The sequence below is a fragment of the Erpetoichthys calabaricus genome, chromosome 5 (assembly GCF_900747795.2).
Source record: "Erpetoichthys calabaricus chromosome 5, fErpCal1.3, whole genome shotgun sequence".
In the NCBI taxonomy this organism is placed as follows: domain Eukaryota; kingdom Metazoa; phylum Chordata; class Cladistia; order Polypteriformes; family Polypteridae; genus Erpetoichthys; species Erpetoichthys calabaricus.
Window position 1 is genome coordinate 188,744,494 of NC_041398.2, and position 17,466 is coordinate 188,761,959.

Genomic DNA, 17,466 nt, shown 5'->3' on the forward strand with positions numbered 1-17,466 from the left:
TGAAATAGTTTTACTGTCAAATGAGGTTCGATTCCCAAGAGGGGGTGCAGTGAGTGTGTATACCTGATGAGCCCAGAATTAGGGTGAAACACGTGTCACGTACTCTTTACATTATTTGACAGTAAAACTAGTTCAACCATTCTATGATCTGCTTCTCGCAACTGAAAGAGGGCACTGTGGCGGATGTTAGCCGACTTGCTGTCCCAACCACAAGCGTTACCTGGTAGGTAACCACCCATACAATCAGATTGTGATTCAGACTACGAATGCCATGAATGTAATTACCCCGATCTACATGCTGTCAAATGAACGAACCACACGCTGTGGCGCAACGTTAGAGGCCTTTAGCGCTGACGTCCGAGGTTCGATTCCAGAGAGGGGGTGCAGTGAGTGTGTAAGCCTGATGAGCCCAGAATTAGGGCGAAACACGTGTTGCGTACTCTTTGCATTATTTGACAGTAAAACTATTTCAACCATATATATATATATATATATATATATATATATATATATATACTAGCCATGTGCGCCCAACTACGTTGCACGTGTTAAAGTTGTCTGTGAAGGGCTCCCTGTTTAAATGCGGCTGCCAGTCGTGAACTGGGCCCTTCGTCGCACAGCATTATGATTTTTTATAAGGGAACAAAATTACAAAACAAAACCCTTGGACATTGATTCGATAGGAACGGCCTACTCAGAATCACTGTCCGAATAGTAATTATGTGGTGGTGTAGGAGCATTTCTGCTTCTCTCCATTCACAGTCCGTCTCGTTTTCACGACGCTGTCGTTTCCTCTCACGATCTCTTCTCAACCTTTCTCCAATCTCGCAGGTTGCTTTGTGGCAATCCAAAGAGTAAGGCAATATACACGGAGCAATGGTTATAAAAGGGGGACACATAGGTATCCAGGCTCTTTAAAGCATAAATAGGGATCACTTCACTGACATGTGAGCAAGCCATGGTACAACTGTGAGACGCGCAGCACTCGCCGGCTACAACGTAACAATAATTTCCGGAACATGCTGTTATGTTGTCATTCATTTGACCCACTGTCTTTCTTTCATTCATATGTTACGTAGGCATGTACCTTTTATCTTCGGCAATCTCATTCTCTAACCAGGCCTCAGGAGCTAACCAGCGTAACACTGTCCACCACCCCTTTCGTTATTCCGGCACATTGTTGACATCCGTGAGTAACAACAACGTACTAAACTGGAAGGTGGTCTACGTATGCGTGGAATTCGCGGACAAACAAAGATCAAGATCCAAATGAAGATTATATATAAAGATAAATCCTGGGACAAGACAAGAATTTTTACAAGAGATTTTTTCAAGTCCCGCAAGACAACACTTTGGCCATGACATTTTTTTAAAGTCACACCCTTCTCTCAACCATATTCAAACATGCACACTGTACTCTCACCTGCTTTAGACAGACACAGTTCATGCTCTCTCAGCTCTTAGAAATGTTAATGTTTTCCTCACTTTAACTTCACAATTAAAGTTGACATATTTTGTTCAAATCTTATTAAAGAATTTCATCACGAAGAGTTATCAACAGAAAAAAATGAGTACACGGGCAATCCTAGCATGGAGAAACAATGAAGTCAAAAAAATTTACGCACAAAATGTTGATCAGTTATACTGCAAATTGGTTAAATGTGTATCACTAGTCTGTGCTGAAACAGTTGGTGGTGATCGTGCGGAAAATGAAAACATCAACTCCCGGGTTTTATATAAAAGGTGCTGCTTTCCTCAACTCAAGAAGCCAGAGTCGGGAGGAGGTGGACAGAGATAGCAGAGAGGTGTGGAGGAGGCAGTAACAGAGATAGAGAGAGGAGGAGGAAGAAGAAGAAGACATCAGGAGCAAAGGGCATTGCTGTGTACTGTGCTTGTTACTACAACTGTGTTTGTGGTGTGGGAAACACTTACTGGGAAGCTTTTTAGTTATTCACTTTTGTATTGTATTTTTGACAACTGTTCTGAAGAGACATGCAACTAAAAATAAACTTGATATACTGTGCATTAACAGTAAAACTAATTACAGTGTATAGTAAACATCTTACTAGTAAATGAAAAAAATCACTATTTTTATGGCACTACCTTTGCGCTACAATAGAGTGGTGCCCCACACTCTTAAAAAGAAAGGTACCAAAGCTGTTTTTCAAATTGATGTCACACTTGCATGGCATTCCCGAGAGAAAATAAGGCTGTCCAACACCTACAGCAAAACTGGCGCAAAGCAGGAATAAGTTTTGGAGAGACTCAAAAAAAAAAAGTCGCCGAATGGCCTAAAGAGCACATCTTAAAATAAGGATATGAATGGCAACCCATGAAAGCACAGTGAAAGACTTACAGACCTCAAAGGTGCACCAATGGTAACCAGTTCAACTCAATTCAGCACCATTACTAAAATTACTTTGCTTTAAATTGTATCTACAATATAAAACGAATTACAATACATTTATGAAAAATGGCTTCCTAACAATTTATTTTACTTAAATGACACTGAACGTTAAACGCCGTATATCTTCAATTTACAGAATGCGTCATTTCTGCGCTCGTACTCCGCACTTTTCGTCCTAAGTGGCGTGCTGTAGTTTGTACCTCATGGCTTCTCGTAGTATTGGAAATGTGACGAATAGTATCATGGTGACTTACTGAAGCACGTTTTGATCACGGCTTACGGACATACAATTTACAGAAATGTCGGGAAGACACAATAACAAGCTGCCGACTAATCTGTCACAGCTGCAGAATTTAATTAAAAGAGACCCTCGTTCGTATACAGAGGAGGTAGGACTTGCTTCTTTATTATCGACGTGGTAAAGCTGGTTGTCCACGTAGTTGCGATCACCCGTTTAATGATGTTTGAATATAAGCTAGATTTCATTATAGACAGTATTGATAATAGATACAACTCCTCAAATACGTCTATAAAGGGGCTGCTTCCCCGATTTATGTTTAGCGTTGCTTTCTGCTTACTAGTTATATAACTTTTTAGATAAAATATTTCCTGACATTTATTTTGAAGTATATCTACCTTACCCTATTCTGCGAAAAGAACAGTTCAAAAAGTGAATGGCAAAACCAGAATGAGAAAATGAAAATGGAATTAGTCTACATAGTTCTTTTCATACTGTACATTAAATGTAAGTCTTGAAGAGAAAATGCACATTCCTTTGAAAAACCCAAGAAATTGTTGACCGTGAAAGACAATTGTGCAGAGTTGTATAAAATCTATGTAGTTAAGCTTGTATCACAGAAAAATTAGTTTCTTATTGACAATCGCTTTATAATGACTGACTTCTTAAAGCCTTTGTCAGTGACATGCAGTGACATCTGATCCCTGCCTTTGGAGGCGGTTTGAAAGTTCAATCCATTATTAACGAAACTGAACGTTGCTTTGTTTTACCAATATTTTAATGTTTTTTTTACTATTGTAAACACTTTTCGACATGTTCTTAAATAAAACTTGAAATCACTTATGCGTCTTAATTTAGCATTGGATTTAACCTGCAGTTCTTTAGTAACATATAAAACTCTAAGCTGATTTAATATGATTACAGTTTTAATATTTCATAAAATTTTACAAAGCTATATCCAGAGTCATCACTCAAACTTTATTCATTCCTAGAAAGGGTACCCAGTGCTGCTTTGTTATGGGGCACCAATGAAACATGGCCTGTGTGGTTCCAATGTTCATATTGGGAATCTGCAAAATGTGGTGGAGATTGTTCAATGGTGTGGATTTGCATCTCAGATAAACATAAGCAGCAATAAAAGTTTCAAACAGTTTGTAGCCTACAGTCTTCAGATGTGCAAATAGAAAATCTGCAAAATTTGTGAGAAAAGTTCAGTGTTGTGAATTTCAGTAGCATACAAGCATGCATTCATCTTTATATATTAGATCTAGATTAGATTAGATATAGCACAGTGCTCCTCACTGGTATATATGAATCCATTGGAAATCAAATAGATAATTAAAGTATTTAGGCCCTAACATCCACATGACCCTACTCCATATAAGTGGGCTTAGAACATGAATGGATAGTTTTACAGTTCAATCAACACAACATGGTTATTAACTCTGAGTGGCACCATTCCGTAGTGATTAGCACTTTATTTTCACTGTCCAGTCCCTAGCTATTGGGAATTTCCAAGTTAATCCCTGTTTACTTGTGGGTTTGCCCAGGTACATCAGTGTCCTCCAAAATCATAAATGCTTTGGGTCGGAGGACAGCTGACTAATTGTCCTAGCTTTAGTAACTGGACCAAGTATGGGGATATTTTGCAGGAGTGTAGCACACAACTCTGGGTCCTATACATACGCAGTCTTTGTGGGTCTCTTCCTTTCGATCCAATTCTGTCACACATCCTTTTGATTCCAGGCTTTGAGGGACCATCAGCCAGTTGGCCCTGGGTATTCATTACCCTTTTTCATCTGACATGCTGTTATGAATAGTTTTTTTTTTCTTTATAGTCAAACATTCCTCCATGTATTTGACATTATTATTACTGAGTGATCTGCTGTGACTGCATTTGTTTAAAAGCCCAGTAAAATATTTATAGAGAGTGAATACTGTGTTTTTGGACTTTTTCGTCATGGGATATATTGTCAGAAATACAAATTTTTGCTGCTTTCTATTCTGCAACTAACCAGAATAGATTCACAACAGCTCTGTAAGCATTTGTCTTCTTTTTCAGTTTTTATTTCTGATTAATTCAGTTTAAATTAAGGTAACACACTAACATAGTTAAAAAGAAAGCAACACATTTTGTTTAAAAAGTTTTTTGTTTTTTTTTTTTAAGCAAGCATTCTTTATGAATTTGCAGTTCCACTATTAATAAACTGTGTATTATGTCTAGTTTCCAAATCCAGGAGATTGGGTTTTTACAGTGGATTCAGAAAGTATTCAAACCCCTTCACTTTCTGCACACGTTATTGTGTTGTAGATTTAATTTAAATGGACAAATTTGCCATTTTGTCCCTCAGTCTTCACTCTGTATTCCATGAGTTTTCAGAAAGCTTTACAAATTCATTAAAAATTATAAACTGAAATCTCTCATTTATAGAAGTTTTCAGATGCTTTGCTGTGGCACTCCAGACAGTGGTGAGGTGCATCCTGTTTGTTTTAATTATCCTTGAGATGTGTCTAGAACATGATTGGAGTCTACCTGTGGCAAACTGAATTGACTGGGTGTCATTTAGAAAGGCAAACATATACTGTACCTGGGTATATAAGGGCCTGCAATTCTCACTTTATATCAAGATAAAAACCGAGCCATGAAGTCCAAGGAACTCTCTGTAGACCTCTGTGACTAAATTGTAGTTAAGGGTATAAAACCATTTCTAAAGCTTTGGGTGTTCCCAAGAGCACAGTGGCCTCAATAATTGTGAAGAGGAAGAAGTCTGGGACCACTAGGACCCTTCCTGGTGTTGACTGTTTGGCCAAACTGAGTAACCAGGTAAGAAAGGCCTTTGTCAGGGAGGTGACCAAGAACCCAATGGTCACTCTGACAGAGCTTCAGAAGTCATCTGCTGAGATGTAAGAACCAGTTCAAAGGACGACCTTCTCCGCAGTGTGCAATCAAATAGGGGCTTATGACAGCCTGCTTAGAGTTAGTCTTATTACATTTCAAGGACTCAGTGAGGAGGAGGAAAATGTTTCTCTGTTCAGATGAGACAAAAATTGAGCTGTTTACGCAGAACTGTGTCTAGTAATGATCAGGCACTGCTCATCACCTGCCTAATACTATCCCAACATTAAAGCTTGGTGGTTATATCACCATGAGGGTGCTTCTCAGCTGCAGTAACAAGGAGACTGATCAGAATTGAGGGAAGGATGAATGCAGCCAAATACAGAGAGGTCGTTGAAGAAATGCTTTTCCAGAGGGCATGAGACCTCAGACTTGGGCAACAGTTCAACTTTCAGCATGACAGTAACCCTGAGCATACAGCCATCTCAACGCTGGTGGCATCAGGACAGATGTCGGACTGTCCTTGAGTGGCCCAGTCAAAGTCCAGGCTTAAACCCAATAGAAAATTTGTAGAGAGAACTGAAGATGGCTGTTTACAGATGCGTCCCAACTAGTCTAATGGAGCTTTAGAGTATCTGCCAGGAAGGATGGGATAAACTGTCCAAATGCAGGTGTGCAAAGCTTGCAGAAACTTACCCAATAACACTTAAAGCTGTAATTGTTGCCAAAGGGGCTTCTACAGTGTGGCGAGTTAATGGTATGGAATACTTCATATTTGTGAGAGATTTCATATTTTGGTGTTTAATAAACGTGTAAACGTTTATAAAAACATGTTTTTGCTTTGTCATTTTGGGATTTTGAATATAGAGTGATGGGTAAAAATGGCATATTTATCCTTTTAAAATTAAATCTAAAATGCAATAACATGGGCAGTAAATGAAGGGGTTTGAATACTTTTGGAATCCACTGTATGTTCAGGTCAGTAAAGGTCCTATTGGGATAGTAGTTTACAGGGTTTATTTTTATCAATCCTAAGAGTATCTATGGTAGGCTAGGCTTCCTCTTAATGATTTTCTTTCTTTTCATAATATTTTTTATTTAGTAAAGCCATAAACATTAAAAAATTTCATTAAGCACCAAATATATTGTTCCTGGAAGATTTATACACCATTGGGTTCCTGGAAATAAAGTTGTTTATTAAGGTTGTTCAAAACATATATACTTAATGTATAGTGTGACTTTATTGCATTCCTTTAACTCTTTTTTTTATTTATTGTTCTATTTCCAGTTTTTGCAGCAGTATCGACATTACAAGTCCAATGTAGAGATCTTCAAACTTCAATCGGATAAGCCACATAAGGCATTGGCTGACCTAGTGATGTTTTTGGCACAGGTAATTATAATATTGTGGTTTTCTTTCAGTATAATCTTTTCCTTCCATTATAGTCTTTACATTAAATGACATTCTTCATGTTTTTCCATCAACTTTAAATTTCGACTCCTTTAAAATGAAAAAAATCGTTGATTCTTTGAACTGACAAATAAAGCTTGTATTAAGTTTTGTATTTTATTTATTTTTTAAGTAACAAATACATTTCATTTTAATCCTCCTTTAGAGTTCTGATATTTAAATATGTAGGCAGTGTCCAATGTCACTGACTGTCATTAGAGACGGCTGTATAATCAAACACTGCTAAATTCTTGTATTGCGGCAGGATTGACATTATTAATAACCACCATAGGCCACCATAGTCTTGAGTTAAAATAATTGTAGACCATCAAAGAGATAGGGTGCTTGTGAATTATTATCTTCATATTTGTACCATGCTTACACATTTTTAGTAACTCTTTTGAGCAACTGAATGTAAATAAGGCAAAGAAGAATTTAACAGTGCACTTAATCTAATTGAAATCAAGCAGTTAATGCTAACATCCAAGTTCAGTGGAGTCTAAAGTTTATGTGTATAAGTCATTTTTGTCCTGAGGAATACTGCCTAATTATGGTAGTCTTTTATTCATTCATTATATGTACAAAATGTTAATGAATTTACTTATGTGACTGTGCAAATTTTTTATAAACTCATTCATCATACTTGGCCTCTGCCTGTCATTCACTTTTAAAATCGGCACATATTTTGGACATGGAAATAGATCACTTTTATAAAGAATACATTACATTGTATGAGTGTTTTGAACTCCTTGGCAATATTACCATTACGTTTGAAGTTTAGTAAACAGTGGTTCACTGGATTGTTTTTATAATAATTGTGAACACCAAAGCTATCACCTTGAAAGTTTAACAGTGAATTATTTAACATTATGTATGCAGATTTTTTTAAGCATTCATCAAGGACACTGATCTGTGTTTGTTTGAATTTAATAGAGAGAGAAAGGTATATCCAAATGCCTGTTGTATTGATCAAACTTGGCACCAGTAGTTTTTGCTTTCATTTCTTTTTTTTCAATATTTATTCCTAGTCCATTTGTAATTTTATTCCCTCTATTGAACTTATCATGCCTGGTGCAGTTAGTACCAAATACTTTCTTATATTGCATTTTGAGTTGCCTTCTCTGGCCATGTTTTTGTCGCTGGATGAAACGTGAGTGCAGGTATTTTAAATACTGAAGAGGTTATTGTTGTAAGTTCATACTAATTTCTCTCTAATTTCCTTTTGATGCTTTCCAGCTTTCCTGTTTGTAATATGTTTCTAACATTACGTGTACCAATCCTAAATATTTTATTGTACGGCTTTTGCACGTTCATGACCTTGGAGGCCCCACTGCCCTGAGTAACCATTTCCATGATTGTGCTTGGGAAAATACTTGAGAGGTCTCCCATTGCCTTCTTCTGGATGTTTTTGTAGAGACACCATCTTTATCCAAATAGTCCTTACTGCTCTACATAAGCATTGCCCTTTGATGGCCCTATTGTCCCTGTCAAAAACTTATTTTAAATGAAAAATACAGTCAATGTTGACTATTTATTAAATAACACATAAAAATTCTTTGGCCTGCTGGGTGTGTGTTTTCTCATCTGACTGCTGATTATGGGTAATTATTGTTAATTAAAACTCATATTCTGGGCTCAGGGTACTGCTTTGTTTCTTTGATTTTACTTGAAATTTTGATATGTTGTTGTCTTATTTATAGTTTAGCTGATGTATGTGTGGGCTTTGGAGCTTCTCCATTTTTATGTTTATGAGATTCTGGTGTACTTGTTTGGTGTACTTGTTTGATGTTAAGTGTTATTCATTTAGACAATATATATACTTTGAACAATATGCATAGTAAATATCTATCTATCTATCTATCTATCTATCTATCTATCTATCTATCTATCTATCTATCTATCTATCTATCTATCTATCTGTCTGTCTTCCATATCTGAGTGCATTTTTAGCATCCTAAAAAAATAACAGTGGTTACATTTTTATCGATCAGGGTAATATTTCTTTCTAGATTTTGTAATACCGTCATTGCCTTTTGGAGTTGATCATATAAAATCTTCAGTCTATTAACAGTATTCATCTGCCTTGTTTTTAGGTTGCACACTGCTATCCAGAGCAGCTTGCTAACTACCCTCAAGAACTCAAGGATTTAATTTTATGCCATCACACAGTTTTGGACCATGAACTGCGAATGGTAAAGCAAATTCTGCCAGTAGTATGCACTTTTAGCTGTTTTGCACTGTTGAATGCAGGCACATATACATTATTTTTTATTTCAGATCTGTGCTGTATTTAGTAATGGGTCCAGTGTCCTGCGTTCAAATTCCTCACCTGGCTATTATCTGCATTTTTGCACATTTTTCTCAAACTCTTGTGTTTGTTTTTTTTTTCTCTGGGTACTCTGGATTTCCCTTGCACATCCCTGCATGTTGGATTAATAGACAATTCTAAGTTTCCTCGTGTGTGAGAGAGGTTTGTGTGTGTATGCTTTGTGGTTGATCAGCACCTTGCTCTGGCTTGCTTCCTGTTTTAGATAGATAGATAGATACATACATACATACTTTATTAATCCCAATGGGAAATTCACATTCTTCAGCAGCAGCATACTGATACAATAAATAATATTAAAGAATGATAATAATGCAGGTGAAAAACAGACAATAACTATGTATAATGTTAACGTTTACCCCCCCGGATGGAATTAAACAGTCGCATAGTTTGGGGGAGGAACGATCTCCTCAATCTGTCAGTGGAGCAGGACAGTGACAGCAGTCTGTCGCTGAAGCTGCTCTTCTGTCTGGAGATGATACTATTAAGTGGATGCAGTGGATTCTCCATAATTGATAGGAGCCTGCTGAGCGCCCGTCGCTCTGCCACAGATGTTAAACTGTCCAGCTCCATGCCAACAATAGAGCTTGCCTTCCTCACCAGTTTGTCCAGACGTGAGGCGTCTTTCCTCTTAATGCTGCCTCCCCAGCACACCACTGCGTAGAAGAGGGCGCTCGCCACAACTGTTTGATAGAACATCTGCAGCATCTTATTGCAGATGTTGAAGGACGCCAGCCTTCTAAGGTAGTATAACCGGCTCTGTCCTTTCTTGCACAGCGCATCAGTATTGGCAGTCCAGTCTAATTTATCATCCAGCTGCACTCCCAGATATTTATAGGTCTGTACCATCTGCACACAGTCACCTTTGATGATCACTGGGTCTATGAGGGGTCTGGGCCTCCTAAAATCCACCACCAGCTCTTTGGTTTTGCTGGTGTTCAGGTGTAGGTGGTTTGAGTCGCACCATTTAACAAAGTCATTGATTAGGTCCCTATACTCCTCCTCCAGCCCATTCCTAATGCAGCCCACGATAGCAGTGTCATCAGCGAACTTTTGCACATGGCAGGACTCCGAGTTGTATTGGAAGTCCGATGTATATAGGCTGAACAGGACCGGAGAAAGTACAGTGATCCCTCGCTATATCGCGCTTCGCCTTTCGCGGCTTCACTCTATCGCGAATTTTATATGTAAGCATATTTAAATATATATCGCGGATTTTTTGCTGGTTCGCAGATTTCTGAGGACAATGGGTCTTTTAATTTCTGGTACATGCTTCCTCAGTTGGTTTGCCCAGTTGATTTCATACAAGGGACGCTATTGGCAGATGGCTGAGAAGCTACCCAACTTACTTTTCTTTCTCTCTCTTGCTCTGACTTTCTGTGATCCTGACGTAGGGGGTGTGAGCAGGGGGGCTGTTCCCACACCTAGACGATACGGATGCTTGTCTAAAAATGCTGAAAGATTATCTTCATGTTGCTACCTTCTGTGTGCAGCTGCTTCCTAAAGCGACATGCTGCACGGTGCTTTGCATACTTAAAAGCTCAAAGGGCACGTATTGATTTTTGACTTTGTTTTTCTCTGTCTCTCTCTCTCTCTCTCTCTCCCTCCCTGCTCCTGACGGAGGGAGTGTGAGCTGCCGCCTTCAACAGCTTTGGCTTTTAAGTATGCGAAGCACCGCCGGTACAAACAGCCCTATTGATTTGTTTGCTTTCCTCTCTGTTTCCTTTGAAGAGGAAGATATGTTTGCATTCTTTTAATTGTGAGACAGAACTGTCATCTCTGTCTTGTCATGGAGCACAGTTTAAACTTTTGAAAAAGAGACAAATGTTTGTTTGCAGTGTTTGAATAACGTTCCTGTCTCTCTACAACCTCCTGTGTTTCTGCGCAAATCTGTGACCCAAGCATGACAATATAAAAATAACCATATAAACATATGGTTTCTACTTCGCGGATTTTCTTATTTCGCGGGTGGCTCTGGAACGCAACCCCCGTGATGGAGGAGGGATTACTGTATATGACAGTAGATGAAGAAGTAAAACAAATTATTTGTAGCAATTGTTATAAATGTGCTTTATGTTGTTTTATGTAGTAATACTGTGGAAGAAGTGAGGATGTTTTTGTCATCTCCGTCCGCAAAATATATTAAAAAAATTGATGTTTTTCCATTTCTTCTGAAGTTTTAGCACCAAAAATGTAATTTGAAATATTAAGCAATCTTTAACATGCATAACCCCTTTTCTCATAAGTAGGTTGCATTGTTTAATTTTGTTGGTGTAAGCAAAATATAATATGAGGATCCCAAACAAGATGTCGAAACATCTCCATCTTTCCTCACCACTCATTTTATGACAAAGAAAAAAAAGATCATATTGTTTTTACTTAGTTCATATAATGATGACTGGGCAGATACTTGGTAGAGATCTATCAGGGGTGCTGCTCAGGGGGGAGGAGGAGGAGGTTATGTTTGCTGCTCAAGTCTCATTTGTCTCTCTGCAATTAAGTTGTATGTTATTGCTGTGTTGCATTCTACACCCAATATCACATTTTTGTTTTAAAAAGTAAATACATTGTAACAACTTGTACTTTCCCACATTCTCTTCTAACATCTAGAGTCAACTTTCCAGTTGGAATTGTTTTTTTTTTTTAGTGGTGTACCTTATGACTTTTTATATTTTAACAGTTTTTGTTTATTTTTTTTGTTCCATCCACCTGTAGACATTTTGTAAAGCCCTAATTCTGCTAAGAAACAAAGACCTTATAAATCCTACATCATTGCTGGAACTTTTCTTTGAACTTCTAAGGTGCCGTGACAAGCTTCTGAGAAAGGTTAGCTGGCTTGGTATTATATTTTAAATAAGATGTTTAAATTGCGCTGAAATAAAACTCACTTCTCAGTTCTTTTGTTTCAGACATTATATACTCATATTGTGAGTGACATCAAGAATATTAATGCAAAGCACAAAAACAATAAACTTAACACAGTAAGTGCATTATTTTATAATTCTTAAACAAATAATGCTTATTTTAAACTTCAATTCTAAATGTAATTATCACTCCAAAGTGATTTTCACTTAGAAATCAATTTTTCAAGTATTTCAATTATAGTTGTGTTGAGCTGGTTAAGGATGTAGGTTATATCAGTTACTGGTCTATTGTGCCTGCCCTAAAGTCAGCTTAAACTGTGATAATTAGACAAGATAGTTTTTTCGAAGATTCAGTCATAAATAAAGTGAAGAATGTAAATACAAAAATACATCTAAATATTATAGTTTTTTACTTTTTATTTAGAATCCAAGCAATTTTCTTCTTATCACCCTGTCTACACGTTTGTGTTTTTAGTCAGGTTTGAAACCTGTAGAATATTATGTACCAGTTCAAGGAAAGAGTTGTGCTGAGCAATTGAAAAATGTTTCTAATTATGGAACTATCGTGAATTTGTGTTGGGTGAACATTCAGGGGACATAAAGATTTTTGAGAAATCACATCAGTTAAAATAATTGTATGTTGTCTTCAGCATGGCACATTACTTTTACATTATTTGGTATATGCACATTTAACATTGGCATTGAACAAAATAAGTAGTGCAAAGTTTATTTTGTTCTACCATCTTCGTGTTTATATACAGTAGTTCTGTTACAGAAGGGGTAAAGCATACAGTACAAAGATGTTGTGACATATAACAGCAATGTACCACTGCTAAAGGCTTTTTAAAAAGATTGAAATTCTCATATTGGTGTAGCAATAGCTGTTCAGTGGCAGGGGTGTTCTACCAAATATGCATGGACTGGAATCCACCATTTCAAAATTTACAGCTCCAATTCTCTTTGGGATTTGAAACACCAATACATCTGTGTGTATAATGACATTTATTTATAACTTTTTATAAGCACTCTATATTTTTGTCTTATGTGCAGTTCCCTATAGGTTTTGCTGTCTTCTGTAATTGTGTACTTTTGACAAAGGTATCTTGAAGGATAGTGGTAAAGAACAGAATACATTTCTTATTACTGTTTCTTCTAGACTTTGCAGAACTTTATGTACTCAATGCTCAGAGACAGCAATTCAGTTGCAGCAAAGATTTCACTTGATGTAATGATTGAACTTTACACTAGAAACATTTGGTAAGTAAAGCAGAATTTTGTCACCCTTTCAAAATATTTGCAACCTTACTTATTATGAACCACAACTTGTCATCATTAAAAGAAAGGATAATTTTGTTTGCATCAGCAGTACTCCATATTCTCAGTGTTTCAGTTTTTGCAGTATTGTACTTATTCCTGTCTTTGTATAATTTGCGTAATTTAGATGTTTACCTGTTTTTTGACATCTGTGTGTCTGTATCAGTAGTACCTTCACAGTTAATTTGGAGTTTTGCTTCTTTAGTATGCATGGTGCTTTCTCTATTAAATCTTTATTCTGTGAAAGTTTGTTTACTCTTCACAAAAAATACTGATATTTTCTAGATGTATACTGTAAGTTGTTTTAATTTGCATATATGATAATTTTATTTTACATATTGTGCTATTTACAGGAGGTTTTAAAGCAAAAAATTGCTTGCATGAATACACTTTTGTCTTCAGATGACAATGAGCAAGAGATTCAACACATATCCATAGCAAGAAACCTATGTTTAAAGAATGAATTTAATTTTAATTGTGTTTAATTATGTTGGAAAATGTTTTTCACTTGATATAACAGTAGTAAATTGTTGCTGCCTTACAGCTTGAGGGGCCTTTTGATTCACCACTTAGTCAACTGTGTGTGAGGATTTGGCACACTAGTTCATGATTTGTTTGAATGGAATGAGTGACAACTGCAAATTCTCCTATTATGCATGTGTACATGCACATATACCTGTGTGTTCCCATGAAGGAATGGTACCCTCTTCAAAGCTGAGTCACACTTTTTTTCTCAATGTCAGTTAAATATGGCAGAATTAAAATGGCCCTACATTTGAAAGTGAAAATGGAAAACGAATGAATGACTGAATAGTTTTGAAGTGAAAAGGACTTGTGAGATGTAAAGGGACATATAATGGAAAAATGCACAATATGATCCTGTAAATAACTGATTTTTTTTTTACTCATTTATTTAATATCCAAACCCTAAAAGGATTTAATTTTCTTCATACATCATCACAATAGACGTTAAGTCTTTACAAAAAAAAATAAAAAGGGTCAGAATGATGGCAGTGATCACTGCTTTTACCTCATGGGTCAACTGTCCCAGGCTCAGTTTCCACATCTGGTTGCTATCTCTGTGGCGATTTTTGCTAGTCTGTATAGATAAGATGTACATTGTAGGTTAGCCCCGTATGAGTGGTCCAATAATGAACTGTCACCTCATCCAGAGTTAGTTCCAACCATGTATCTCTTGCTGCCCTGTTAGACAGCAGTTGGATTTAAGTAAGTCAAAGAATGTTATGAGAAAAAAGAGCAGTTTCCAAGAAAAGGAAAGCACAGATATAATATTTAAGGAACAAAAAAAAACATAATTAAATGTGGAAACCAATATGGGCTATGAAGGTTTTAAAGAAAATTCCATCTATGAAACATACCTTGTAAAACAACATTTTATTTGTTTTTTTTTGTTTTTTTTTGTAATTGGCTAGTAATTTTGTAGAGTTTTTAAAGAGAACACAATCCCTTTTTGCCACATGCCAAAAAGTGTGTGTGTTTATGTGCATGTTAAGAAGTTTTATTGTGCAGTATCTCTTATCTTATTATCTTAGTACCATAATATGTCCTGTTATTTTGGAAAATGAGCAAAAAAGTGGAAAGTCCAATCTGCTTGTAAGATTGAGATCTTAAATGTTTTGCAAGATGCATGTCCTTCAATTTGTACTTTGGTGTCCAGTCAGCATTAAATATTATATAAATCTCAAATTATGTGACATGACGTGCAAATATAAATTTTTCATGATATATTAATATATTTTATTTAGGAATGATGCCAAAACTGTAAATGTCATTACAACTGCTTGCTTTTCTAAAGTTACCAAGGTAAGACCTGTTTCACTTATAGTAAAGTGCATTTTCTGTTTTCTTTTTTTGTATGCTTTCTAGTCACATAATTGTATTACAACATGTATATGGTACAATATTGTTATAGAAGGAAGAAGAAGAATTGATTTTTGAGATTTTCAGTTTGTTCAACAGCTCTATACTACACATGTACTATTCATTCTGGAATTTATTTATTTTAAGGCACCCCCACATGAAAGAATACTTTCTGCTATTAAAAAATAAAAATTATTCCCCTTTAAGGAGCCAGAACTTCAAAGGGTTATCTTTTGATATTGGAGGCTTACTGATGTGGGATTTATAAAGCTCATTTCCTGACTAAAGCCTTTTGAATATGTACTTGGGTTGTGATTTGGAAGTTGGCTGGCATGAAGATAGTGTGGCCAGCATAAAGGAAAGCCCATCGTGATAAGGAATGTGAAATCTATTCTAGAGCACCAAGTCACTGTCATCAGTTGAAGTAAAGTGCAGAAGAATTGTTACAATCAGGCCTAGTTGGGTAACAAGACCTTTTCTGTGCTCTGGCCTAAGTCTGACATTTTGTTTTCTTCTTTTAATTGCTATTGTTTTGTTTTGGTTAATAAATAACAATTTTTGACCATTTTTTAAAATATTTTTCTCCCTGGCATACAATTAATTTGGTGGTTTTATATATTTTTGAATGTTTTATTTACAAACTATAAACCTAAAATTCCCACACCCATATCTTTAAACACAACAGTGCATCGCTTTTAATTATAAATGGGAGACATCTGTTAAGCTTATAATGAGCTGCATTTTATGCTCAAAATGGACAAAACTGCAGGGTTTATTTGTGTATTTTTTTTCACTTGTTTTTAAGTTTACCAACAATTCTTGAGCCCACCATGTAGCAACAAGATTAGAAGCTTTTGAATGAGCTACACAGCCTGGAAGGCTATACAATACACAGATTCAGGTTTTTAATTTAGTGACTATGGATATTTCAAAACTTACTTTATCAGAATTGAATACAGTTACAACTCTTTTACTAAACTTATTGTCCAATTTTATTTGATCAGTTCTGCTATACTGGATCCATCATTATGAGATGTAAGGTGCACTTGAGTGAAGTGCTTCTCTTGGGTTATAATAAGGATATGAAATGGACAAACAAAAAAAATTTCACATAGCTAATTAGATTAGTTAGCCAATTTTTTTTTTTTCTGGTCTGTTGTAAACGATGCTAGTCACTTGATCATTACAAAATTGTCTTAAGACTTCCTAAAAGTTGACGTGTTTAAACTAGAGAATCTTTGTGAACAGAAAATTTTAACTTTGCTTTTTATAAAAAGTAACATGAGAGGTTGAAGGACTATGTGTTAATAGTCTGCACAGGAGAACAAATGAAATTCAAAATCATTTTAAATATTTAAGGTACAATAATATAAATTATGTCGATGCATTTAGTTTTAATTAGGTTTGCTGTAATTTTTTTTTTTATTTTCTGTTTAAGATTCTTGTGGCTGCTTTGAAATTCTTCTTGGGTAAAGACGAAGATGACAAAAAAGACAGTGATTCTGAGTCTGAGGTATGTATTGATATGTGAACTGACTATACTATACATCAGTTTCAGTGTTATATAATCTCAATTTTACTACCAACTTTGCTTTATTATTGTTACAGAATGATGGCCCATCTGCTAGAGACCTACTTATTAAATACAATACTGGGAAAAAAACATCAAAAAAACAAAAAGAAAAATGGAAAAAAGCAATGAAAGTTCTCAAAGTAAGATTTTTACCTGTTTTTTCAGCATTGTAAGCTTGCCTCATTACCTTCAGTACATTAGGCCCAACGTTATTGCCATTCTAAATGTTATGTAAAACAGAAAAGAATAAAACTGGCAAGATTCTTTTTAAACACTTTTTGGTGAAGGTTTAATACTTACAGTATAAGTACTGGATAATTTAAAATGTGATTTTTTTTGTATTTGTGACATTTTCTAAATGCTTAGTCAGGAAACCGTATTTTTCAGGTTGGTAATTCATGGAAAGAATAATTGTAACAATTAAAATGTGCCTTTTGCCTCAAGAAAGACAATTTTGAATACTTTGAATCTTTCATGTTATACCAGTGTAGCTCTGTTTGGCTTTTAGCATATATTTATTACTACCAACTTAAAATCAGCTGAGATGTTGGTGAAATTTAAATGTTTTATAGGCATG

At 35.8% G+C, this 17,466-nt stretch overlaps 1 protein-coding gene across 1 annotated transcript in view; it reads left to right on the forward strand.

The window, feature by feature from the left end:
* Positions 1-2,627: 2,627 nt before the first annotated feature.
* The window catches only part of sdad1 (SDA1 domain containing 1), a 48,939-nt gene continuing 34,100 nt past the window's right edge, over positions 2,628-17,466 (forward strand). The window contains exons 1-9 of the mRNA XM_028802308.2: positions 2,628-2,796; positions 6,770-6,874; positions 9,025-9,123; positions 11,973-12,083; positions 12,167-12,238; positions 13,278-13,378; positions 15,202-15,259; positions 16,755-16,829; positions 16,925-17,029. Of these exons, the coding sequence (XP_028658141.2) occupies positions 2,707-2,796; positions 6,770-6,874; positions 9,025-9,123; positions 11,973-12,083; positions 12,167-12,238; positions 13,278-13,378; positions 15,202-15,259; positions 16,755-16,829; positions 16,925-17,029 (816 nt within the window). The 5' untranslated portion in view covers positions 2,628-2,706. The remainder of the gene's footprint in view (positions 2,797-6,769; positions 6,875-9,024; positions 9,124-11,972; positions 12,084-12,166; positions 12,239-13,277; positions 13,379-15,201; positions 15,260-16,754; positions 16,830-16,924; positions 17,030-17,466) is intronic.